The 25798-nt window shown below is 39.0% G+C and overlaps 3 protein-coding genes across 4 annotated transcripts; all 3 read right to left on the bottom strand.

Moving 5' to 3' along the window:
• Positions 1-17260, bottom strand: LOC139474977 (uncharacterized). Of its 2 annotated transcripts, none has more exons than XM_071258179.1 (5): positions 17251-17260; positions 1387-1552; positions 526-648; positions 204-263; positions 1-88 (listed from the first exon to the last, which is right to left on the bottom strand). In XM_071258179.1, the coding sequence occupies exons 2-5, from the start codon at positions 1550-1552 to the stop codon at positions 78-80; spliced, it is 360 nt and encodes a 119-aa protein (XP_071114280.1). In that variant the 5' UTR covers positions 17251-17260; the 3' UTR covers positions 1-77. The 2 variants fall into 2 exon arrangements, with proteins under 2 accessions (XP_071114280.1, XP_071114279.1); XM_071258178.1 differs by lacking the exon at positions 17251-17260 and adding an exon at positions 2018-2053.
• LOC139474978 (uncharacterized) lies at positions 13499-16721 on the bottom strand. The gene is made up of 5 exons (XM_071258181.1): positions 16715-16721; positions 15215-15362; positions 14012-14134; positions 13642-13701; positions 13499-13530 (listed from the first exon to the last, which is right to left on the bottom strand). The coding sequence occupies exons 2-4, from the start codon at positions 15360-15362 to the stop codon at positions 13658-13660; spliced, it is 315 nt and encodes a 104-aa protein (XP_071114282.1). The 5' UTR covers positions 16715-16721; the 3' UTR covers positions 13499-13530; positions 13642-13657.
• A 5473-nt stretch (positions 17261-22733) lies between the features above and the next one.
• On the bottom strand, positions 22734-25798 carry LOC139474686 (calcium-binding protein 5-like). The gene is made up of 5 exons (XM_071257780.1): positions 25750-25798; positions 24489-24645; positions 23481-23603; positions 23014-23073; positions 22734-22829 (listed from the first exon to the last, which is right to left on the bottom strand). The coding sequence occupies exons 2-5, from the start codon at positions 24643-24645 to the stop codon at positions 22819-22821; spliced, it is 351 nt and encodes a 116-aa protein (XP_071113881.1). The 5' UTR covers positions 25750-25798; the 3' UTR covers positions 22734-22818.

Here is a 25798-nt window from a genome sequence, read left to right as displayed (position 1 = left end):
CTGCAATGATTTATTTTCAAGCATCGGATAGATACACTGAAATATTATATCACTTGTAGCACTAGTGTTGAAAGCATCTACTCGTCACCTACAACAACAAAAAACACATTGCATATGAGAAAGACAGAAATTGCACGAATAATTAGAGAAATCACGTGATATATTATAAGAAATTACCCGTATCCAAAAAGAACAACACCCACCCTGTGAGAAAAGGTCTTCCATTCCTCGGATGAACTCATCATGACTGACAACTGAGTCACCTGAAAACACCATCACAAACAATGAATGCCAGACAAAAACGACAGGAATATATTCAAATCCATACATGACTCTGAAACATATGTATTAGAATTGAAGTTATAAAGCAGTTTAATAGCAAGGACCCATGAGACTGCCATGATGACGGGTTGACCACTCATACACAAGTTAATTTCAGACAGGAATCTCAATAGCATATTTCATTGTGATAAAAACATACACATGACAGGTTGAAATCATTACATCTGCTATTTCGTTACTTGCCATCTATGTCAACCAAGTTCAGGATTTGTTCCGCATCTCGTTTGTCGAATAGATTCTCAGCTTCTGATTGGTCAATGTTGCCATCCTCATTCAGATCAGCAGAGGCAAGGTCATCTTGCACATCTTGGAAGATTCAAAGAATCGTGATTTAATAAATTGCTATAGAATACTGTAGTTATACAGCTATATATTATCGTTTCCTGTTGTGAAAACATACAAAACATACGTGATTAAATTGTATGGTTCTGTAAAATAGATTCAAATAGTATGAGTTGTTGGTTCGTTTGTTTGTTGTGCTATATAGTCAGCAATATTCCTATTTAACGATGTACATGAGCCGTCCTAGGCCGGACGAATAAGTGGTTGTCGTTATGTGCAGCGGCTCATGCCGACGTGGTACGATAATTGCAGTCAAGCAACTGATCCAGTTTACGCTTAATTTCAACTGATTAACGAAATTGGTCGTTTCATGACAATTATATTGCAAGGGTAAGTCATGTGTTCACGTGAACAAGTCAATATGGTGCATCGGATAACACTTTGGTCAGTGGTTCGTTCAAATTATCCTCCACGTGTCTATATAAAAGAGTATAAAAGCTTTGCTGAGGCCTTGAATGCTAAAAATATATGTGATCACACAAGTTTCAAGCAACAGTCGTCACATGACACAAATAACATTTGTTATTGTCATAGTTGTACATGATTGAATGAGTAAGTGTGTGCATCACGATTTAATGCCATATTGGTCATATGACGACTGTCAATATGTTTGCGAATAGTTTTCATCGTTAATTTGACAAACAAAAGTTGTATAGACAGCAGTTGCAGATCGGATGGTTGTCAACATAACTATCCTCTTACCTCTCTTTCCTCCTAACAGTGCCACTTTGGCAGCAATGCCAGCTACTTTGAGAAGCGTTCTGCCTCTGATTCGGAGCCATCTGCGACGTCGACGACGACGACGGAACAGTCCTTCCGTGGGGAGAACAATCAACGCCATCAGGAGGAACACCACGAGCAGTCTCATCTAGAAGCAAAGAACGTCAAATAAAGCAATCAGATTCATAGTAACAGAAAAGTAACAGTAACAGTATTTCAGTTATACAACGGTGCTAAATTGGCGCTGAAAGAACGCCCAAACTGATGCATGTTTCGAGAGCTGACAACTAATGTCTGTGACGGTAACCAAAAAGTCCACCTGTATTTTGACATGGAAGATTGGGGTTATGTTTTGTTTTAAACTTCGAGAATCAAATTTCAAATTCGAAATCACACTCATACGCTTTCAGTTTTGAGTGAAATTTTCATTTACGGAATTTGCGCTGATTTCTTTAATCTGCAACAAGAGGAACGTTACATCTGCCATACGGACTAGAGTGACAAACAAATGCAGACATCTTTAGGACTGGTTCTACATCTGTTAACCTATATGAGTACAATTAACGCAATATCATCAACGTACTTTTAATAGTATCTACACACAGTAACTTACCTTGAGTAGCCTCTCGAAGTCAGATGCCAGGGACATGCTTGTTGACTTTATATAGAATGTATGTGATCATTGCCACAGCTGAGGTGTTTGACGGGATCAACGTTGAATAATGTATTCCACAGCACATCAGACACCACAATATGTGTGGCTGTCCAATCAGCGCTGAGTAATTGATAGCAAGATATAACTATCAATTAGGGTAAGTTACATTTCCGTGTCAATATGACAAATACGAGGCGACGTAACCGATTGGGTGGATATGACATACATCTGGGGTTCTGATTAATATAATGAAATGAATGCTTTGTGTTATAAAACCACTGTCTTGAGTTAGGAGAGAGGGGAGTGAGTGAGTTAAAATTTAACATCGGATCAGCATTATTCCAGCCATATAGCGACGAGAGGGAGGAAGAGAGAGAGAGATGGTGGCGATTGAGGGATTGGGTGAGTGCAGTTACCGGTTTGTCTGGTCAGCGCTTGATTATATACAGATCGCTGCAATACAGGTGGAAGACTGTTCCGCTTAGAACATCCAATAAATGAAAAATAACATTCCTAGATGTTCTTTCACAAAATAACATACGGTTTCTGTTAAATTAGTCAACAATATATTGTCGCACTGACATGTCACATGCTAATGACATTAGGTTTAACCTGTGGTTCACATGCAGCAACCCATACCAAGCTAAACCCATCTTTTCACGTCAGTGCATAAATCATATTCTGTTTATTATGGCCACCACATCCTGTTAGAGTTGTGTCTGATGCCAGCCAGTGAGGGTGAGAATGGGTGAACGGGGGTCACATTTAGGATTTACAAGTTTGCAGTCCCAGAGTGAGTGAGTGAGTGAGTGAGTTGTGTTTAACGCCGCTTTAACAGTATTCCAGTTATATCACGGCGTGTCAGCTTAATGTGGGAGGAAAGCCCGAAGTGATGCAGGTCTCAGACGTTTACCACTTCGGTGAAACCCACGAGCACGGGTATGGTGCTAACAAAGCTTGAAACATAATTGGGGCGAACCGGGATTCGAACCCACAATCATAGGTTTCTGGCGTGTCCATGGGACGCAAATCTGCACAGCGAATCGCAGCGCCTTAGACGACTGGGCCACCCGTGCCCCCTGCAGTCCCAGAGATCAATCTTTGTATAATCATACCGATATTTCCTATTGACGAGACAAACAGACAGAGAGACAGAATTGTATTACACTTTTACTCCAAGTCGTCACAAAATTGTAACAAGTACAATACATGTATGACCACTCCGAACGGAGTTCGGAGAGACTCTTCTAAAGTGTATTTACCTATTTCACATATCAAAAGAAAACAGAAGCTGATCAGCAGCTGTGTAAATCACTTTAATTTTTGGGTAAAATGTCATTGCAGGTTTTGGTGGTAAGAGGACATAAAATTTTATCTGTAAACATATAGGCTTGTATTTCCTGTATATCTCATGATCACGAGTTGATACAATTTGAGAAGTGTGGCATTTGTTAAGGAAACTACATCGCTCAACATTATACACAGAACAATTTAAAATTATAGCATGGCATTCGTCTTCCATAATGTTCAAACACTGAAAACACTTCCTGCCCTCAGAATTCGAAGGCATGTTAATATACCGTCCTAGTTCAATTTGGATAGAAACAATATCAACATCAATTTTTAGCCAAAGCGGTAGTTAAGTTATATAAGTCTTACTTTAACAACACCGTATCCTAATGTCACCTCTAAAGGTATATATTCAGGAGAGGGGTTTGGAAATTAATTTGTTTCAGCAAATACTGGCAAATATTTATTTTTGCTTCAGGTTTTACAAAAACAAGTATTTGTTTGATGGACACAAAATCGTCCATAGTGTTATATATATTAACGGCGTCTTTGAAATATCCAAGGATTGAGACTCTACGAGGGATAATGGCACACTATATGTCTCAAATAAATATTATTCGAGAACACTCGTTCGGCGTTTTAATCTGAGCCGAAAGACTCTGTCACGTCACTATACACTACACAAAAGGAGGAGTGATCAGCTTGGAACCTTGCTTGATATTTATACATAATCTCAGTGATAATAATTTATACCTGTCTCATATTATCTTTGTAAACATTGTATTAGTGCTACGGGATTATAGACAAAACCCGTTTAATCGGATATATTGAACAAATGGCATTTGTGCCAACGTTTAGCTACGTAAGGATATATTGAAAGATATTGTGTACCTACTGTGTGAAAAAACAATGTTTTCGGCCTTTTCGGGGCTATGACCATGGGAACTTTTTTAAAGTCACTGGACTTGTGGATCATTACTAAGCACAGCATTTCTGTGGACATTGATGGATATTAATACACAAGTATCCATACTGACTCCATACCATATGCTGCTGTAGCCGCATACAGCTCGTGATTTATGCATGTCCAAATGAAATAATTCTCTCCCTGTGTGTACTCATACTCAAGGAGTTTTTCACATCCAACAAAATACGGCATTGCCTGCTATTTACTAAATTGTAGAGGGCGTCTTATAATAACTCGCCTTTCTTCTCGAAAATATGTATGTATGACTTTCACTTTTGGCAACATATTCAAGATTGAAAACCACAGAAATAATTCTCTTTTTTTTAAAACGGAGTGTGTTTGAGAATTGGCATTACCCCTCAGGTCACAATGTCCGACATTTTGCATGTACAACAGTATTACATCATCATAGTGAAGCGTAGATCATTTTCTCAAGCTATGACGTTTGAAAAAAACAATTATTATCTGTTTCTATCAATTGAAATGCAATGTTAATAGAGACAGTACAAATAATTGCACCTCTTGTTCATGGTACTTTTCGTTAAACCCGTGCTGAAATCACAGCAGCGTAAAACAATACTCTTCATGATTAGAGTATATCGATCGTATACATTGCAGTGAAACCATGATGTACCACATTCTTCATTGAGCATGGTTGGTACATCCCAAAATTGTATTGTAGATGCCCTCCTTAAAACATATTGAGGCATTTGGGGAATATTCATTTATTGAATGTGCGTACGGACCTTTCGTTACACATCTGTTAAGTTGCAGATTTATCAAACCTCGCATTATTAACCCATGCGGTCTTGAATAAAGCTCCGACTAATGTCCAGAGTGATTATAATGTGCATATCGTTATAATGTTACAGACTCACGATCACAAAGCGTGACGCGCGTGAGCTGGGTTTATCGCAAGCTATGAATACAATTTCAACTTGACGTAGGAGGAACACCTTACACGACATGGTTACATATGCTGTACAATTTAACTTTCTCTTCTTGGCGGACATGATTTCCTATTCATTACTGATCATGAACTACGCCTTTCAACTCGCTGGTGTTGTTTTAACATGATTACAATCGTGAAACAGGCCATGCCTTGTCAGGGGAATTGAATGTCGACCCAGACGTAAAGGCAAATAGTCCTTTGTAATTATCAAAAAACTTTAAGTCTTTTGTGGATGTAACAATATTTGGACGGTCCTAGCTAGGTCGTTTCGGACCAATGCTCTCCCTTAATGAACTACATGTATATGTATAAGGTTGATATTGTCATGTCATGATTACCAGCCTAATGGTCAAATGGTCACGCCGAAGACCCGGGTTCGATTCCCGACCTGGGTACAATGTGTGAAGCCCATTTCTGGTGTCCCCCGCCGTGATATTGCTGGAATATTGGTAAAAGCGGCGTAAAACCATACTAACTCAGTCATGCATGATGACCACTTTAAACAACACGTAGTCATGTCCAGGCTGACAATGAGGAACTAGTCAGTTGTTTGTTTTCTTCAGTCTGGATTACAATTTGCATTGTATTGTTTATAGTTTACATAGTGTCGGCTCATGCAGCCCCTCCATAACTACTATGAAATGCATGCTTCTGGTGTGTTTTGCCATTCAAAACGGGAGTCCTGTGTGTCTTGTGTCATTTCTGTTGGTCAATATTTAAACCCGAATTACACATGTAATACACATGTAACAGAGTCAGAAATATATTCAAATAGTTGTACAGCATCTGTTTCAGATTTCTTGTTTTAAGTTTTAGCCATTTGCTGAAGGCTCCGAAAACTGACAAATAACAATTACACAACAGTTTGTTCTGCAATGATTTATTTTCAAGCATCGGATAGAAACACTGATATATTATATCACTTGTAGCACTAGTGTTGAAAGCATCTACTCGTCACCTACAACAACAAAAAACACATTGTATATGAGAAAGACAGAAATTACACGAATAATTAGAGAAATCACGTGATATATTATAAGAAATTACCCGTATCCAAACAGAACAACACCCACCCTGTGAGAGAAGGTCTTCCATTCCTCGGATGAACTCATCATGACTGACAACTGAGTCACCTGAAAACACCATCACAAACAATGAATGCCAGACAAAAACGACAGGAATATATTCAAATCCATACATGACTCTGAAACATATGTATTAGAATTGAAGTTATAAAGCAGTTTAATATCAAGGACCCATGAGACTGCCATGATGACGGCTGACCACTCATACACAAGTTAATTTCAGACAGGAATCTCAATAGCATATTTCATTGTGATAAAAACATACACATGACAGGTTGAAATCATTACATCTGCTATTTCGTTACTTGCCATCTATGTCAACCAAGTTCAGGATTTGTTCCGCATCTCGTTTGTCGAATAGATTCTCAGCTTCTGATTGGTCAATGTTGCCATCCTCATTCAGATCAGCAGAGGCAAGGTCATCCTGCACATCTTGGAAGATTCAAAGAATCGTAATTTAATAAATTGCTATAGAATACTGTAGTTATTTCATTAACGGAATTTGCGCTGATGAGCTTTTCAATGAAAATAAAGTTGTATTTTTTAAAATCTGCAACAAGAGGAACGTTACATCTGCCCTACGGACCAGAGTGACAAACAAATGCAGACATCTTTAGGACTGGTTCTACATCTGTTAACCTATATGAGTACAATTAACGCAATATCATCAACGTACTTTTAATAGTATCTACACACAGTAACTTACCTTGAGTAGCCTCTCGAAGTCAGATGCCAGGGACATGCTTGTTGACTTTATATAGAATGTATGTGATCATTGCCACAGCTGAGGTGTTTGACGGGATCAACGTTGAATAATGTATTCAACAGCACTTCAGACACCACAATATGCGTAGCTGTCCAATCAGCGCTGACTAATCGATAGCAAGTTAGATATAACTATCAATTAGTGTAAGTTACATTTTCGTGTCAATATGACAAATACGAGGCGACTTAAACGATTGGATGGATATGACGGAAATCCGAGGTTCTGATTAATATAATGAAATGTATGCTTTGTGTTATTACACCACTGTCTTGAGATAGGAGAGAGAGGGGAGTGAGTGAGTTAAACTTTAACGTCGGATCGACATTATTCCAGTCATATAGCGAAGAGAGAGGGAAGAGGGAGAGAGAGAGGGGTGGTGGCGATTGAGGGATTGGGGGAGTGCATGGCATATGATATCAATCACTGGTTTGTCTGGTCAGCGCTAGATTATATACAGATCGCTGCAATACAGGTGAAAGACTGTTCAGTTTAGAACATCCAACAAATGAAATAGGTCATTTCTAGATGTTCTTTCACAAAATCACAAATGGTTTCTGTGAAATAAATCAACAATATATTGTTGCACTGACATGTCACATGCTAATGACATTAGTCACTCATCTAACGAGGCAGGTTTAACCTGTGGTTCACATACAGCAACCCATACCAAGCTAAGCCCATCTTTTCACGTCATTAATCATATTCTGTTTATTATGGTCACCACATCCTGTTAGAGCTGTGTCTGATACCAGCCAGTGAGAGTGAGAATGGGTGAACGGGGATCACATATAGGATTTACAAGTTTGCATTCCCAGAGATCAATCTTAGTATGATAATACCGATCTTGCCTATTGACGAGACAACCAGACAGAGAGACAGATTTGTATTACACTTTTACTCCAAGTCGTCACAACATTGTAACAAGTACAATACATGCATGGACCACTCCAAACGGAGATCGGAGAGACTCTTCTAAAATGTATTTACGTATTTAGCATATCAAAAGAAAACAGAAGCTGATCAGCAGCTGTGTAAATCACTTTAGTTTTTTGGTAAGAGGACATGAAATATTATCTGTAAACATATAGGCTTGTATTTTCTGTATATCTCACGAGCTGATACAATTTAAGAAGTGTGCCATTTGTTAAGGGAACTACATCGCTCAACATTATACACAGGACAATTGAAAATAACATGGCATTCGTCTTCCATAATGTTCAAACACTGAAAACACTTCCTCAGAAGGCATGTTAATATACCGCCCTAGTTCAATTTGGATAGAAATAATATCAACATCTAGCTTTAGCCAAAGCGCTAGTTAAGTTATATAAGTCTTACTTAAACAACACCGTCTCCTAATGTCACCTCTAAAAGTATTCAGGAGAGGGGTTGGGAAATTAATTTGTTTCATGAATCAGCAAATACTGGCAAATGTTTATTTTTGCTTCGGGTTTTACAAAAACAAGTATTTGTTTGATGGACCCAAAATCGTCCATAGTGTTATATATATTAACGGCGTCTTTGAAATATCCAAGGATTGAGACTCTACGAGGGATAAAGGCACACTATATTTCTCAGATAAATATTATTCGAGAACACTCGTTCAGCGTTCTAATCTGAGCCGAAAGCCTCTGTAACATCACTATACACTACACAAAAGGTGGAGTGATGAGCTTGAAACCTTGCTTGATATGTATACATAATCCTGTGATAATAATATATACCTGTCTCATATTATCTTTGAAAACATTATAATAGAGCTACGGGATCATAGACAAAAAAAACCTTTTAATCGGATATATTGAACAAATGGCATTTGTGCCAACGTATAGCTACGTAAGGATATATTGAAAGATATTGCGTACTTACTACGTGAATAAACAATTCATTATTTTATCCAGCCCTGAAGCCTATTCTTTGTGAACTTTCGTTGTGTATTTAAGCTTACACATATAAGTGAAATGGTGTTTAAGGTGGCGTCAGGTCAGGAGGCTATTACACAAAACGTCAAAGATCCAGCGTAAAATATCAAGTTAAGGGAATTTATTCACATACTACGACAGGTCGTGTATACGTACATGTATGGCTTTGGTCATAGGTGAATAAAATGGTGAATAGAATTTGCGCTGTGATATTTTTTATACTATGACGTCCCTGCATTGCAACCTCGTTGCACTGCATGACGCCATAAAAAGAATATCTCCGCATATTAGACGTATGAGGGAATTAAAAAGTTAAAAAGTTAAATGCTATCATTTATAATGTTATGCAAAACTGTTAACGCGGTGTGTGATTTCCTGATATACCGCTATGATAAAAAGTGAATATGGCGCAGATATCCTCTACTGACCACCATTAGACATTTCATTTAGCAGTTCCGATTCTGTAGCCAAATCCAAGACAGAAATTGTAGATATTTTCACTCACTCCCATCGCATCCGGGCGTAGCAACGTCAACGATTGATACTTTATACAACACTAAACTTGACATATCAGTCCACATAAATGATACAGAGTACACAAGAGAGCTATTCATCAAAATAAGTTGTCATCTGCTCTTCGCGTTACAGACTATATTATTTCATAATCCATTAACAAGCTATATTTCAATGTATAACATATGCATGTATGAAGAATATATACCTACCTATACCTGTCCGAGCCGTGTCTCCGCTTATGGTTGTGTTTGTGATGTAAGCTAAGTTCCACCCATATTTTTGTGTTTATTGTTTATATGTTGTGATGACAATGTTGTCCTTCATACGCAACAAAGGCTTATTTACACGAAGGAGTATAGTGTCACAACAAACAAACAATCCCTAGAATTCAGTACCAAAAACAAAAAGAAGCGTCTGTAAACGATCAAAACATGTGTCATACATATGCTTGTTTTATCATTTCAAAACTCTTGGCTATAAATGTGTATCGGTGGCATTTGTATTGTATTGTCACTTCATTTGACGTCACGGTGGAAAACCGTTGAATATCTTCAAATATCATGTATCATACTACTGGAAAAGGCATTAACGAAATGTCAGTCAGACCCGTGAAGGTCCGGGGTAGAATATGTCTTCAGCAACCCATTCCTGCCGTAATAAGCGACTAAGCCTGTCGTAAGAGGCGACTAACGGGATCGGGTTGTCAGTCTCGCAGACTTGGTTGATGCATGTCATCGTATCCCAATTGCGCGGATCGATGCTCATGATATCAAACACTGGATTGTCTGGTCCAGACCCGATTATTTACAGACCCCCGTCATACAGCTTGAATATTGCTGAGTGTCGCGTAAAACAACATACCAGCTAACCAATCAACTAAATGTCAGTCAGCGGACAAATCCAACAAGAACCGAATGGTATTGTTAATGAAGATTATAAAAAATTTGGAAACACGAAGACACTAAAAACTAGTATTGAGGTCGCCATAAATGTCAGAAAGGAAACAAGTTGACTGGATTTGCGCCAAACAAAATATTGCAAAGATTGGTTCAGCAACTGTATTAAATCAAGAAGTGCTTGATGGTTAATTCTGAATTGTCAGATTAACCAGGGTGCCATTTAAAAGCATGTTTGGAGTGAGCGATTTGAAAGCGTTACTCTCGCTTTTTCTGACTTTTATACAGTTGTGTTGATACGTTAGGGTACATTATAGTCGCTTCCCAAAATATGTAGTCCTAAACAGAGTGGTAGTCCACCTTAGGACATGCCAGTAACATGTAATTAGGAAAAGGTTGCGACACGGAGGATCGGACCAGGTCAGATCAAAGGACGTACATTGAGAAGGCATTTCCGGGCACTCTTACGAGGACTATTTGAATGGCACTGGTCTTGAGGAATGTAACTAAACACATCGTTTTTGTGGAGAGTTATGGACATTTTTTCAATTTTTCCATATTTTATCCCGCAGTAGCCTGGGAATAAAATTGTAATTTGTTTGCAAAACTACGGAAGCGTAGTGGGGCCATGGTGACAATTGTTTTGTCTAAGATCTGCTGCGCAGGACTTAGTATCTTCTACGTAGGTCTTATAATTACTATTTCCTACTTAGGACTTACTATCTTATGAGATACTAAGTCCTACGTGGAAGATACTAAGTCCTACGTAGTAGATTCTTAGACACAAAAACTTTCACCGTGGCCCTACTACGCTTCCGTACAAAACCCTTCATGCACATTGAACTGAAAAAGTTTACAATGCCCGAGGCACAGGATGTTGAGGATTATAATATAACATCGTTATAGTGGGGTGGAGCTTCATATTCTCAAGATGTGACGTTTAAACATCTAATATTATACTTATTCAGCAGCAAACGAAATGTATCAACATGTTTTGTTTCAAATATTAGTATACGTGTGTAAAACAGCGGAGAAAGTCCGTTTTTGCCACTCGCCTTGAGGGCGGGCCAAAGTATGATCGAGATGTTGTGCTACTGTTGGAAGTCACTGTTGACTATAGCCGTATAGGGACGGGCGTTGTCCAGCTGGAATACGTATTTCCAGTGACGGGCGTACCTCGGCAGGACCTACGGTCTGAAAACGTGGTCGGTGTTGCAGATAGCAGTGACGCCATTATACCTGCCGTGGCCTATGTTCTGAAAGACCACGGGTCCAGCTCGCTGCTTCCGTCTTATTCCTCCCCAAAACATGATGCATGGATTGCCCCTTTTACAATTCGTTACCGTTCGTCCCCCTTTCGCCTACCCTGATTCTACCATCCGACGTTGAGATGCAATATCGACTCTCTCATCATTGTAGATGATGGCCCTCCATTGCTGATGACGCCAATGTTCATGCTGTGTGGCCAGTCAAAGTCGTTCCTGTCGGTTACGGTTTGTAAGAATGGGGACCTGGACGATGGCATAAGACGTCGTTGGTCCTTCGACGACGTCGGACTGTGTCGGCACTGACTAAATGTCCACTGTTTGCCAAGCTATTTCAGTGGCCCTGGTGAATCGTTTCTGCAACTTCTTGCGGATATGACCATCTTGTCCAGGTGTGATGACGATGGGTCGACCACTACGTGGTCGTCGATGCTTTTTGTGGCGTTATAACCATAGCTACCATGTGTTAAACATGTTTACAAGAACCTTTCGCAACGTGCCCACACCAACGTTTTGGACGTTGCGTTTGCGCCAATGATGTTGGTCGTATCTCATTTGCAACTTGCGTTTCATTGTAATGATACGATTCAGGAAGACGTTTACATTGTTTACTTCCTCAACAGTATATACCTGACCCCATCACTGTTTAAAACTTGACTTTCTTTTGCTGTTCACTATATATTTGTCCATCCACTAAATACTTAAATGCACCTCCTGTATACTCATGGTACTATTCACATACATTGTAATTTACTACCGCCTTAAACATTGCTATTCGTGATAAAAGTCACTGATTGCATACATTTTAGTAAAATTTAACATGATAAATACGATGTTATTTCACAACGATAGATGCCCATCTTGCAAACACATTTATTTATATGTTTCTTTGCAGTCTTATGCTCCCTCGTAACACATGTCATGTGGCCTTAAATAAGCGGCGAATATAGAATGCATGGGCTTAGAACATTTCAAGAGTCCCTCTAAGGTGCATATCAGTACGAGGTTACAGACCAACGATGACATCGAACACTTGCCCAGTGTTTGTGGGTTAAACGCCACTTTGAGTGTCAGCTTGACGGGGGAGCAAGGTCGAAGTGATGTAGGTCCCAGGAGCAAGCGTATGATGCTGACAAACTCAGAAATATAAACAGGATGAACCGGAACTCGAATCTACGATCACAGATTTCTGATCCAACAAAATGCCACCTTTGCCCCCGAACATTTTCCTAGATGCATATAGGTACAAATCCACTATTGAATGTTCTGCATGCATGTTCTGACATCAGCATGTAATAAGATTATTCCTCGGATTCAGCCAATTCTCTGATACAATACAAAATCATAATCCTTCTGTCGGTGTTCTGTGGTGAACAAGGGGGATCTATTTAGTCTCAAACCAACAATTCATGTTCTTACGGTGCACCCTTGTCAGGTGTTTGTGAAGGGGTCTCTCCTTTCTTTCCAAACGCAAGTTCAAGACCTATTCTGATCACTTTATTTACAGGTGAGACCTGACCTACATGGTTTTGTCGCTTTTATTTTTATGAACAAATGATATAGGAAGGGTTTTGTATTATTTATTTACGTGAAACACCTGGAATCAAAATATACGAATCTTACACATATTCTTGTAGTTGAATATGACATTGGTCTTTTCAAAAAGGTTAATTGAACTGTGACTGTAAGGTTAGGTGACAAACAACAATTGTTGAAGAGTTTGTGCAGCAATGATTTATTTTCAAACATCAGTGTAGAAAATCTGACACGTTATTTCATCTTGGATTTGTGTCGAATGTATCTATGCAGCATCTAAAACAAAAAACGAAAACATTCCTTGATAACGAGAGAAGTGGTACGCATATCATCATTTGAGAAATCCATGATATATTATAATTATATTCGATAAAATAGAACACCCACCCTGAGAGAAAAGGTGTTACACTGCTCGGATGAACTCATCATGATTTACAACTGAGTCACCTGTACACAGAAAGAGGAAATAAGGAATGCTTAATCAAATTTGCAGGTATACAATCAAAAAAGTCAAGACACTGCAAGATATATTATGTACGAGAACTGAAGCAACACAGTTGCAAGGACTCTGCAACGTTTACGGTCATGGTAAACTGGTGATCAGGGATTTTTTTATAAACTGCTTACAAGAAGCAACAATTATGTCACGCTAAGTACATTGTACTCTTTCACATGTTATGTTCAGACGTGAAGCACAAAGCAATCTCTCGTTGCGATAAAAAAGACATTCCCATGCATCTGCTATTTCGGTACTTGCCATCTATGTCAAGCATTTCCAGGATTTGTTCCGCATCGCGTTTATCGAAGAGATTCTCAGCTTCTGTTTGGTCAGTGTTCCCATCCTTATTCAGATCAGCAGAGGTAAGTTCATTTTGCACATCTAGAAAATATGTGACGGATTACATGAATTGTGAGTTCGTTAATGTCTTCATCAGTACAGAAACAAGGCAGTTCTTCCACAACAGAATAATTCATTATTATACCTAGATGTAAAAACGATGTTTTAATTGACAAACAAGACACGTATGTTATTCAATGGTATGTTTGTTTGTTGTGTTATGCTGCAGTCAGCCAAACATTAAACTACGGTTATAACAAACGCAAAGGGACCATCAATTTTAGTTCGTTATAACCGTAGTTCATTATAAGCATATATACATGATATATACAGCAAATCCCCGGGGCAAAAACAACAGTACGTTTTATCCGTCAAATCGTTATAAGCGTGTTCGTTAAAATCGTAGTTGACTGTATATCAATTTTTCCATGCCAGCCTGTAAATATAAATCTCTAGGCAAGATTAACCACTGGTTAGCATTATGTTCAACGTCAGGTTACAATATTTGCAATCAACCAAGACATCGAAATTCACGGCCGATCCCATTTAATCGTCCCTTATTATAAGCAAAATATAATGCGTGCCAACGACCTCTAAGGACCTCACGTGTCCCTCAGGTCTTGGGACATTATTATTTTCTACAATATGATATTGTTCTCTACATTTCACAACAAAAATCAACATGGTTGTTTGTAGCGTTTGTATGGGGAACAAGTCAAAAAAGGGAACTCCACTGGACATAACTTTAAAGCAACACTCGCGTGATATAATTTGTTGAAACGATTTCAAAGAGTGAGTTTGGTTTTACGCCGCTTTCTGCAATATTCCAGCAATATCATGGCAGGGAACACCAGAAATGTGCTTAACGCATTGTACCCATGTCGGGAATCGAACCCGGGTCATCGAGGTCATGACGAGCGCCCTGATTTAAAAAGAAATTAAATGAATAATTCTTTCCCGTCATTTTTTTAGATGTAGATAACTGAATGAGTGAGTATGTGTTTTAGGATTTAACGCCACATCTACCATATAATGACTGTTACTATATGTATGTTGATAGTTATCATTGTTAATTTGGCACTACAAAAGTTGAAGATCGGATGGTTATCAGCATTGCCTTGCCTCTCTTTCCTATCTGTCCCAGTTTGCTAGCAACAGCAAGGCCAGCGAGAACCTTACTGCCTCTGATACGGAGCCATCTGCGACGACGACGACCCTCGGTGGGGAAAACAATCAAAGCCATCAGGAGGAACACTACGAGCAGTCTCATCTGGAAACAGAGAATGGCACATAAAAGAATCAGTTATGCATTATAATTACAGGAAGACAAATGGTGGACAACTAAAAGCAAGTGTGTGTGTGTTAGTGTATTTTGTTTTAATGCCACTCTTAAAAGTAATTCAGTTATACATATAGGGGTTAGATGGATGTTCAAAAAAATTCCAAAGTGAGAATAAAAACTAATTATAATTATTATCACCAAAGGACTTCGGTTATCAGCGGTCACTTTGTCAGGGTAGATTCGAGTCAAACCAACCGTGTTTCGGTTTTTTTTAACTTGAGGTTTCTGAATCAGAATCCAATACAAAATCTCACTTTGGCGAAATCCATTTTGAAGGAACACCACGTGTACTGAATCTACCCTCACAACCGCTTATTTGAAAGTACAGGTCTGTTTCCAAAATAACCAACATCAACATGAATTGCCTCATATCGACCAGTATTAGGAAGAATCTGGCTACGCACAGTAATCAATATTTGAGTCAATTCATATCATTGTGTGTGTTTTACTCATCCCTGCTCGTCTTCATAGAGAACAGCTGTGAGACAAAAATGTATATTTAATTATCTTTGTTTGAGAATATTGACAAACGTGGTTCACACTTTAACTCCGTAGTTCAAATCTGGTTCATAAAAAAATATAAATAAAAAACAACTTTCAAAAGTGGGATGATATCTATTATCTAATCGAATGGGTCGTTATAAACGAGGAAACATTTTCATATTTCAGCGGAAGAATCGGTTGGAACTGCGGAAGATCATAAAACATAGGCTCAGTGAGACACTGATGACTTTCGTACGCCAATAGAACTGCATGAAACACTAGCCAAACACACAGGGAGAAAATAACCACAAAACTATGGATATCATCAGAGTGATTTCTTTAACAGAATCATTGGCGAACACTTTTCAACTTAGCTCTTAATAGAGCCTGGGCTTTCTTTTTTTTTCTTTAGTTTCATCTGAACAAATACAAGAAATACAAATATATATTATTTTGTGTTGTTGGTTTGTTGTTTAACGACGCACTCAGCAATATTCCAGCTATATGACGGCGGTCTGTAAATAATAGAGTCTGGACCAGTCAATCCAGTGATTAATATCATGAGCATCAATCCATGCAATTGGGATCGATGAGATGCATCAACCAAGTCCACCCGATCCCGTTAGTCGCCTTTTCCGACAAGCATAGTCACCTTTTGCGGCAAGCATGGGTTGCTGAAGACCTATTCTACCCCGGAATCTTCACGGGACTATTATTTTGTGGGATTATTTTGTGTGGTGACAACGGACGAATATGGCTACGTATTGTAATCGATGTGTCATGTTTGCAGGTCATACCTTAAGTTCAGCTTCAGTGGGAGGGCCGGGCGAAAACAATGAAAAATAAGAAGCACAACTGTATTGTTTAGCATTGGTAACTGTTGAATATTTGGAAATGGACAGAATCATCCACAACTGGTTTTCAACACATTAGATAGATTTAAATAGTTTCTGACAATGGCACATGCACGTTCACATAAACTCTCAGCATCGTTATTGTTGATGAGGTTGGTGCATCAGTCCTGGGCTCTTAATAAGCGGAGTTCTTTGCAAAGCGGGATGGTACACATATGTGGTCGGACGAGGAATTGGATTGTTATAAAACACTTTTTCTTTCATTGAGCAGGATGGAAAGATGGGAGATGAGCTCAGAAACGCAAACAAATACAAATGCCTTAATGGATGTTTGTATGAAACTTATGTTACCCTACGTGACGAAAATAAACGCACAATTCTGAATATCATCAAAGTATCTTCCTAAACAATCGGTGGTGAACACTCGCGTTATGAAAAACTATTAGCATTTCAATCAAATCATACACAACGCATCTTACCTTGAGTAGTCTCTCGAATTCGGATGATATGGACTCATTGTTGGCTGGTTTATATAGAAGGTGTACGATTACTATCACAGATGAGGTGTTTGGCATGACAAGCGATGAATAATGTATTTCAACACGACGTCAGTTCAAATCAGTACTGTATAATCGATAGCATCCATGCATCATCACCATGTGTTCGTGTGATTATAAATTAGGTTTTGGGTTTGTTTTATTTCATTCACAATGAACATTGCTAAACTAGGCACAGATTATGCATGCAACTAATGCGAGCCTACTGAAAGGATCACGTGGCCATGACAGGAATATGAGATTCTGATAATGCTTTCTTGATAATCTGATATCGTTCAATGATGGTCAACTTTGGACTTCCCTTCATACTTTTTTTCGCGAAGACCTAGTATCGCCAATATTTGATAGTGATTCATAAACACATCTTCATGTTGGAGTTGGAATCGTACATTGGACTCTTCTCTTGACAGTGACTTCTTATGATTATGATTTTGTTACTTTTATTGATTTCTATGAGAGAAGTGGGTGAGTGAGTATGATTTTTACGCCGCTTTTAGCACTATTCCAGCAATATCACGGAGGGGGACACCAGAAATGGGCTTCACACATTGTACCCATGTCGGGAATCGAACGCGGGTCTTCGGGGTGACGAGCGAATGCTTTAACCACTAGGCTACCCGACCGCCCCTCTATGAGAGAAAGGGTTGAGAGGTGTTTGATAGTAAAAATGGCATACGATGTGACTTTTTGCCAAACCTTTGTCTAATCCAAACGATCATTTACAAGCCGTTGCAATATACATGTAGATTAAAGATTGCTGAGTGTGGCCTAAAGCATCAAACAAATCAAACATCGCATATGACATATGGTTTCTGAAAAATAGAATCAACCATTAATTGTAACATTGACATGCGCCATGTTGATGACATCTGTCACTATGATGTGGCAGACTCAATCTGTGTGCCACATACAGCAACCTATCCCAAGCCCAACCTGTAAGTTCACGTCGGTGCTTATACAGGTATATTAGTCTGCTAATATTAGCTGACTCACCACCACCTGTCAGAGAGTGTCTGATGCGAGCGGGTGAGGTTTTGCATTCCCAGAGCTAATTAATCTAAGTAAAATTGCGAAATACGGTATCTTTTACCTAAACAACAGTCTCCTAATTTCACATCTTAAGTTATACAGGAAGGTGGCTGGTACTTTTGTCAAAAAGTAATTTGTTCCAGAAAACGGTGGAAAAAAATGTGGCCTCAGGTTTAACACAAACAAATAATAGTTCTATATTCATGCTGGATAGCCATACACAAATCGTAATTGGTATCATTTATATTTACGGTGTGTAATGATGTGTCGCTTTGAAACCTGCTTGCTGTTTGTACATAATCCTGTGACAGTGAATATTTAAGCTTCCTCATAAAATTTCGTTTGCATATTTTGTCTTGGAGGCACATAATTATGGATCACAATACCGTTTAAACGGAACTATTGAACTTATAAGTACTATAATATATTGAATGATAATGTATATGCCTACGAATGCCTACGTGGTCTAGTGGTAGAGTGTCTGCCTGGAGAGCAAAAGGTGTGGGATCCGATCCGCGGCCGCGTCATACCAAAAGACGTAACACGATGGTACTTGTTACAGGCATTAAGGGTCTGAAACGAGGTCAGAATACTGTGTCGGAGTGTCAGAGTGGCCATGGAGTATTCATGTTAAACTGCTGCCAATATTTTGTGGACTTGCACCATAAAATCGGCACGTGTCAGGGACAAGTAGAAGAAGACACGACGTTAAACCATATTTTACCTCACCTAACCTACTAACGGAATAAACAATATATTAATTTAACCGGGCTTGAAGACTTCCTCTTTGCTGACTTTCGTTCAGTGTTTATTATGGTACTTTTGGATTTTCAAATTTTCTCTGGTGGGGGGGGTCATTTTTGATGCCACGGATATATAATTCTTTAGTGTGGGCGTACCCCTTTCCAAATCAGAGTAAGAATAGGTCTTGAACAACCCAATACATGTTTGCCGTAAAAGGCGACTATGCCTCGTAAGATCCGGCTAGCGGGATCGGGTGGTCAGGTCTCACCAAAGCGAACTGTGGCATCCCTTGTGAGACAATATATGTTTTGATGATAGGGGGGTGAGCGATCAACAAACGAGCAAACAAGCTTTGAAGAGACAGTGGTGTCACATTCCTAGTAACACACAACGGTGATGCTGGTATTATATATTGTGACGGGACATTGTTAGTTTGTCCCTGCCTCTTTCATCAACTGAAAAGCAAAAAAAATTGAAACCACGAGTAAATAATGGAAGTAACGGGAAAATAATTGAAATTACGAAAATATACCCGAAATAACGACCAAAGAAAACAAATTCGTGAAAATAAACCAATATTTGTAATATCGCGAAATTTCGATTAAAAAATAAATATATATGCTACCCAAGTGGCACCGTTAGGCTTTCGTAAAGAAACCCTGGACAAATGATTCGAAACGTGATCAATGCTTGTATCCGCTAGCTTAGTTGATTGTAAAGGTGATTGGGAGGCACGGTGGATATTTGAAATATATACATTAGCTACAGTTGGATTCCAGGTGCATTTGTAATTATCACTACATACATACATATATCTGAATGTTGCTGACTACGCATTACCAATGGCTTAAATGGCATATGATCCGGTTCAACCCTGTCCTTTACATGCAGTGGCTATCAACTCCAGCGATAAAATAATCGTGTTGAAGGTAAATTCTCCTTCGGGGTCCGTTGAGAATATGAAAATTGAAAGTATTACACAGCTTTAATAATATTCTTTCAAATTTATTGGTAATATTGTCACTTACTATAATATTGCGACTGTTAAGTGGCACCGCTTCTTCTTCTGGAAAAACGTTCCCGGATAGGTCAGATAAACTCTCGGGAGGGGTTGTCACTGCGTCCATCGGTGAGCTAGGATATCTGGGTTGTCATCCAACCACTGCTCAAGGAGTTCAATACCAACGTTTTTCCAACTTGATGTATAGTATGGGGACCCCTCTGATACGTACATACCTATCAAGAAATATCATTTTTACTTTGCTGTGCCCGTTTAAGTATTCTCAGAGCAACAGAATTATCAATACCAAGCATCACATGTACAAGTGTGCGCAATGGTTCTGATGTATTTTTGACAAAATATACAAACCGTCCAACAGTCGTCCATGTGAATTTCACTAAATAAGGTGTAAACACTAATAAATATGGAATTGAATAGTTTTTTATCACTGACTGTTTCCAGTAAATACAGAAAGTCAAACTCAGATAAATATTTCAGAAAATTTAAAATCATCGAGTTATAATATCTACCGTTAACATTCCATGTTCAAACGTTATGACAATGAGTAAGTAAATATTCACCTGATAAGGAAATGGTAAGGATTGGTGCTTGACGGTTCTCTGGTCCATGGCCTCGCCCCTATTCAGGAGCATCACTGGTATTACTGAGTGAAGGTTGTGACTTCTCCTCCAGGTTGGCATTTGGGGTCGGCTGTCTACCGTCATTAATCACCTTTGACCTCGATCTTCTCGCTGAAGTCTGTGTTTGCCTTTTGTCATCTGTCTTCAGTGGTTTCGTCTGGAGGCGGCCGATCTTGAAAAGTGACAATCAACCACGACATCGCATTTCTGCAATAATCTAGATCTGTCTTACATTATTTGAGATGCCCTAGTTATCTGATAAGAATGGATTGGTGTTTATCGACTGCCTGAATTTTGCTGCTAGACCTGTGAAGATCCGGGTTAGAATAGGTCTTCAGCAACCCGTGGGATCGGGTTGACCACCCGATCCCACGGGTTGCTGAAGACCTATGTCATCGTATCCCAATTGCTTAGATCGATGCTCAAGATTTCAATCACTGGGTTGTCTATTCAAGACCCGATTATTTACAGGCCGCCGTCATAAATGAGTAGCTGGAATATTGCTGAGAGTCTAAAGTTCTCTATTTCTTTCTTGATGAAGTCTATTGTCATCTCAAAAGATGAACATTTCCTCTGTGGTTGGTCGTTCTTTCATGCAATTGATGTCTTCAGGGACCCCGTTTGAAAAGCGCGCAACTCATCAACTGTTGCTGATTTAACCTCATTTATGATCAGGTATTTCATTCATAAACCAGAGTTTAATTCAACAATATCAGAATATTCAAGAGAGAAACATCCAATTCTAACTATATGTAGTTAGATCCTTAGCAAATATGTAGGGGTGTTGAGTGTTGTGTACACATCAAAGGTCGGGTAACTCCACGTATGCCCATCTTTTAAACAGTATGATTTGATTGTTTGTTTGTTTGTTTGTTGTTCAACGCCGCACTCAGCAATATTCCACCTTAATGGAGTCTGAACCAGACAATCCAGCGATTGACATCATGAACATCGATCCACGCAATTGCGATACGATGACGTGGATCGATGCTCATGATGTCAATCACTGGATTGTCTGGTTCAGACATGATTATTACAGTATGAATCAGCTTATGGCATATCATTTTCAATTGGCTTATGTACATATAGAGCTTATGCAATATTAATGTATCTTTGCAGATTTATACACCCCTCACAATGATATATATATATATATATATATATATATCCCTCTTTGTCCCTCGTCTGTATTACAGTTATGTATTACAGGTCATATCATTCATGAAGACTTAAACCTCGCTGTCAATATGCAGTAGAACAAAATTAATATGACGTAAGTAACCCTCTGTCCAGCATGTTCTGAATAACAGCATTCTGACAGCCTCATTCACGTACGTCGAACGTTGATTTTTTTTTAAATTGTAACCTGAACTCACAAAATCTAGTCTTCTTAAACTTTTCTTTCACTTTAAAAATTATGAACGACATAAGTCATTTCCACCTTAAACAACTAAGCCTGTTGGATGTGTTATTGAGTGTGGGTTATAATTTGCATTGTGTTGTTCACAGCTCACATACTGAGGACTCTTGGAAAAAAATCTGTTCACTTCCTCCCTCATAGCAAAGCCCGAGTCATAAAAAATGTAACACAATGGAAGGAATCAAAGTATGCGAATGTCATCTAATGTAGATCCGTGTATATGATCATTTGCTGAAGGTTAAGTGAACCGTATTTGACTTTCAGTTTAAGTTGGTTGGTTGGTTGGTTAGGCCGCACTCAGCAATATTACAGCTATGTGACGGCGGTCTGTAAATAATCGAGTCTGAACCAGACAATCCAGTGATTGATATCATGAGCATCGATCCACGCAATTGGGATCGATGACATGCTTCAAACACGTCAGCGAGCCTGACCACCCGATCCCGTTAGTCGCCTCTTACAACAAGCATAGTAGCCTTTTACGACAAGAATGGGTTGCTGAAGACCTATTCTACCCGGGAGCTTCACGGGTCCTTTCAGGTTTAGTGACAAATAACAATGATAAAAACAGTTTGTTCTGCACTGATTTATTTTCAAGCACCGGTGTAGAAAATCTGACAGATTATTTCATCTTGCTGTACTTTTGTCGAAAATATCTACTCAGCATCTAAAACAAAAAGCAAATAAAGCCATGATAAAGTGAGTGAGTGAGTTAAAGTTTTACGTCACATCGGCAGTATCTCAGCCATATAGTGACGACCATGATAAAGAGAGGAGTGGTACACATATCATCATTAGAAAAATGCAGTGATATTTTATAATTATATTTGATAAAATAGAATAGTACACACTTTGAGAGAAAAAGTCTTCCGCTCCTCGGATGAACTCTTCATGACTAACAACAGAGTCACCTGAAACACACAAAGACGAATCAATGAATGGTAAATAGAGAGGGATACAATCACAGCCATAAATGTTTTTTTGTTTGTTGGTTGGTTAACGCCGCAGTCAGCAGTATTCCAGCTATATGACGGCGGACTGTAAATAATCGAGTCTGGACCAGACAATCCAGTGACTGACATCATGCGCATCGATCCACGTATTTGGGATACGGTGACAAGCCATAAATGTAGTTCAAATGCAAGGAACCCTTAACAGTCCTACTGACCATGTGGTCAAGGCAAATTCTGCGTTTTATGACACGCTATACTACTCAAACACAGTTTATTTTCAGAAGTGAATCACAATTGAATCTCTAGTAGTGCTAAATACATATAACTGTTTTAAAACTATATGCATCCGCTATTTAGTTACTTGCCGTCAATGTCAGCCATTTGCATGATTTCTTCCGCATCGCGATTGTCGAAGAGATTCTCAGCTTCCGATTGGTCAATGTTCCCATCCTCATTCAGATCAGCAGAGAAAAGTTCATCTTGTGCCTCTGACAAATACGTGATTAGTCGTGAATGTCATCATTAATAATCGAACAATGCAGTTCCCCCACAACAGGAAATGATAATACCTAGTTTATCTTTAATCTATAATTGACAAATAAAACATATCCATGATTTTATTGTATTATTCTGTAAATCAAATTGGAATGGTATGAATTTTGCGTGTTTCTTTGTTTTGTTGTTATGTTATGGTGCATTCATCAATATTGTAATTGTAATGGCAGCCAGTAAATATACTGGTCTAGGCCTGAAAAACCTGTGGTTGGCAGTATATGCAGCGTCCCATGGCGACGGGGAACGCCAGCGGCAATCAACCATGAAACCGCGCTTTACCACCGATCCAACTTGTTTGCCTCTTACAACAAGCAAAATGTAGAGCTTTGTGAACCTGTGCCTAACCTATGTCCCTAGAAGCAATAAAGATGTGACGTTATGATATGTAAATAGGATATGTTTCAATCTTATAATTCTCAACACTTCAAAAGATTAAGTAATATGATATGGTCGTTTATAGCGTGTCCATTGCTATTAAATTGCATAGGCGCGTCAATAGTTCAGGGCAAAAATGAAAAGTCAAAGTCAAAATAGAGAAGTGTATCGGATATCATTATAGTCACGGATGGGTCAAATGTGGAATTGTGCTCCACATGTCTATCGCAAAACTTTATGAAAGCTTTACTAAGGCATTGAATGCTTTAAGTCTGATGAAACGAATTTTGAGCAAGAGTCGTATGACGCTTCTTGAAAACGCCACATCGGCCTTAACGACAATTAATACCTATGTGAATATGTCACATTTGTAATTTGGCAATACAAAATTCATATAAAAACGGTTGCATGTCGGATGGTGGTCAACATTTTCATCGTCTTACCTCTCTTTCCTATCAGACCGAGTCTGCTAGCAACAGCAAGGCCAGCGAGAACCCTACTGCCTCTGACACGGAGCCATCGGCGACGACGACGACGGAACAGTCCCTCCGTGGGGAGAACAATCAAAGCCACCAGGAGGAACACCACGAGCAGTCTCATCTGGAAACAGATATGGGCACATAAAGCAATCAGCTGTGCATACATAAGTTATCACATTGATTGAGGTGAGGTTAGGTGAAATGGTGTTTAACGTCGCGTTCAAGATTATTGCACTTAAATAGCGATGTACATTGTGTGTACAGACTCCGAGCCGACCAGTCCTTGTTTTTGCCCCTTAATTCCGAGATGATTCAGGCACGGTAACAACAAGTACCTTCTTTTATCGTATTTTGGTGTCTAGAGAGCTAGAAAATACAGCTTTGATTGTTGTAGGATACGGCTAAGAAGTAATTTGAGACTGTGGAAGATAAAAAACACGACAAAAAGTAAACACCATTGGGGACTGAGGATTCTCATACGACGGATGTCAAATTAAAAACAGAGTTCAATTTCTTCTGCTTGATGAAGTTTGAGTATACAATTGGTAACCGTTTAGGTGACTTTAATTAGATATGAACAAAAATGTCCATTATTGGACGTCAAGACTTCAGAACGAGTTACGCTTTTTTCATTAATGCATGTGCTCATAAACTCGCATCGTTATTGTTGATGAGGTTTGTGTATCGGTGCTGAGAGCTTAGAAAGCAAATATCTTTCAACATTGGAGGATACACACATGTATTATTTTGTTGTTCTTCTTGTTGTTCTTCTTGTTGTTGTTGCTGCTGCTGTTTAACGCCGAACACTATTCCAGCTAACGGCGGTTTGTAAATAAGGGAGTCTGGACCAGACAATCCAGTGATTAACACCATGAGCATCAAACTACGCAACTGGCATACGATGACATGCATCAACCAAGTCAGCGAACCTGATCGCCCGATCCCGTTTGTCGCATCTTAAGACAAGCATAGTCGCCTTTAACGACAAGCATGGGTTGCTGCAGGCCCATTTTAACCCGGATATTCAAGGGTAATACACGTATTCAGACGAGTGCTTGGGTTCATATTCAACGTATTTCATCTACTGTTGAGCCGTCGGGCAGACGGCGATAAGATCAGCGACACAAACAAATACAGTCTTAATCAAAGTATCTTTCTGAACAGAATCGGCGGTGAACAGTGAAATCTATTTGAATTTCAATAGAACCTGCACAGATTGACTTACCTTGAGTAGTCTCTCGGTTCGGATGCCAAGGACTCAAAGTGGACTGGGT

This window comes from Haliotis cracherodii, unplaced genomic scaffold (assembly GCF_022045235.1).
Source record: "Haliotis cracherodii isolate W230 unplaced genomic scaffold, xgHalCrac1.p SCAF_3, whole genome shotgun sequence".
Classification (NCBI taxonomy): domain Eukaryota; kingdom Metazoa; phylum Mollusca; class Gastropoda; order Lepetellida; family Haliotidae; genus Haliotis; species Haliotis cracherodii.
The sequence above is the reverse complement of the archived record's forward strand: the minus strand, read 5'-3'. Positions and strand labels throughout refer to the sequence as shown.

Excerpts from the sequence above, each read along its gene's own strand:
- LOC139474977 (XM_071258178.1), bottom strand. The coding sequence starts at position 2,053 with ATGTCCCTGGCATCTGACTTCGAGAGGCTACTCAAG. Across the intron at positions 649-1,386 it reads ACTGTTAGGAGGAAAGAGAG|ATGTGCAAGATGACCTTGCC; the intron begins GTAAGAGGATAG and ends GAATCTTCCAAG. Across the intron at positions 264-525 it reads GAACTTGGTTGACATAGATG|GTGACTCAGTTGTCAGTCAT; the intron begins GCAAGTAACGAA and ends TGGTGTTTTCAG.
- LOC139474978 (XM_071258181.1), bottom strand. The coding sequence starts at position 15,362 with ATGAGACTGCTCGTAGTGTTCCTCCTGATGGCTTTGATTGTTTTCCCC. Across the intron at positions 14,135-15,214 it reads GGGACAGATAGGAAAGAGAG|ATGTGCAAAATGAACTTACC; the intron begins GCAAGGCAATGC and ends CATATTTTCTAG. Across the intron at positions 13,702-14,011 it reads GGAAATGCTTGACATAGATG|GTGACTCAGTTGTAAATCAT; the intron begins GCAAGTACCGAA and ends TTCTGTGTACAG.
- LOC139474686 (XM_071257780.1), bottom strand. The coding sequence starts at position 24,645 with ATGAGACTGCTCGTGGTGTTCCTCCTGGTGGCTTTGATTGTTCTCCCC. Across the intron at positions 23,604-24,488 it reads CGGTCTGATAGGAAAGAGAG|AGGCACAAGATGAACTTTTC; the intron begins GTAAGACGATGA and ends CGTATTTGTCAG. Across the intron at positions 23,074-23,480 it reads GCAAATGGCTGACATTGACG|GTGACTCTGTTGTTAGTCAT; the intron begins GCAAGTAACTAA and ends TGTGTGTTTCAG.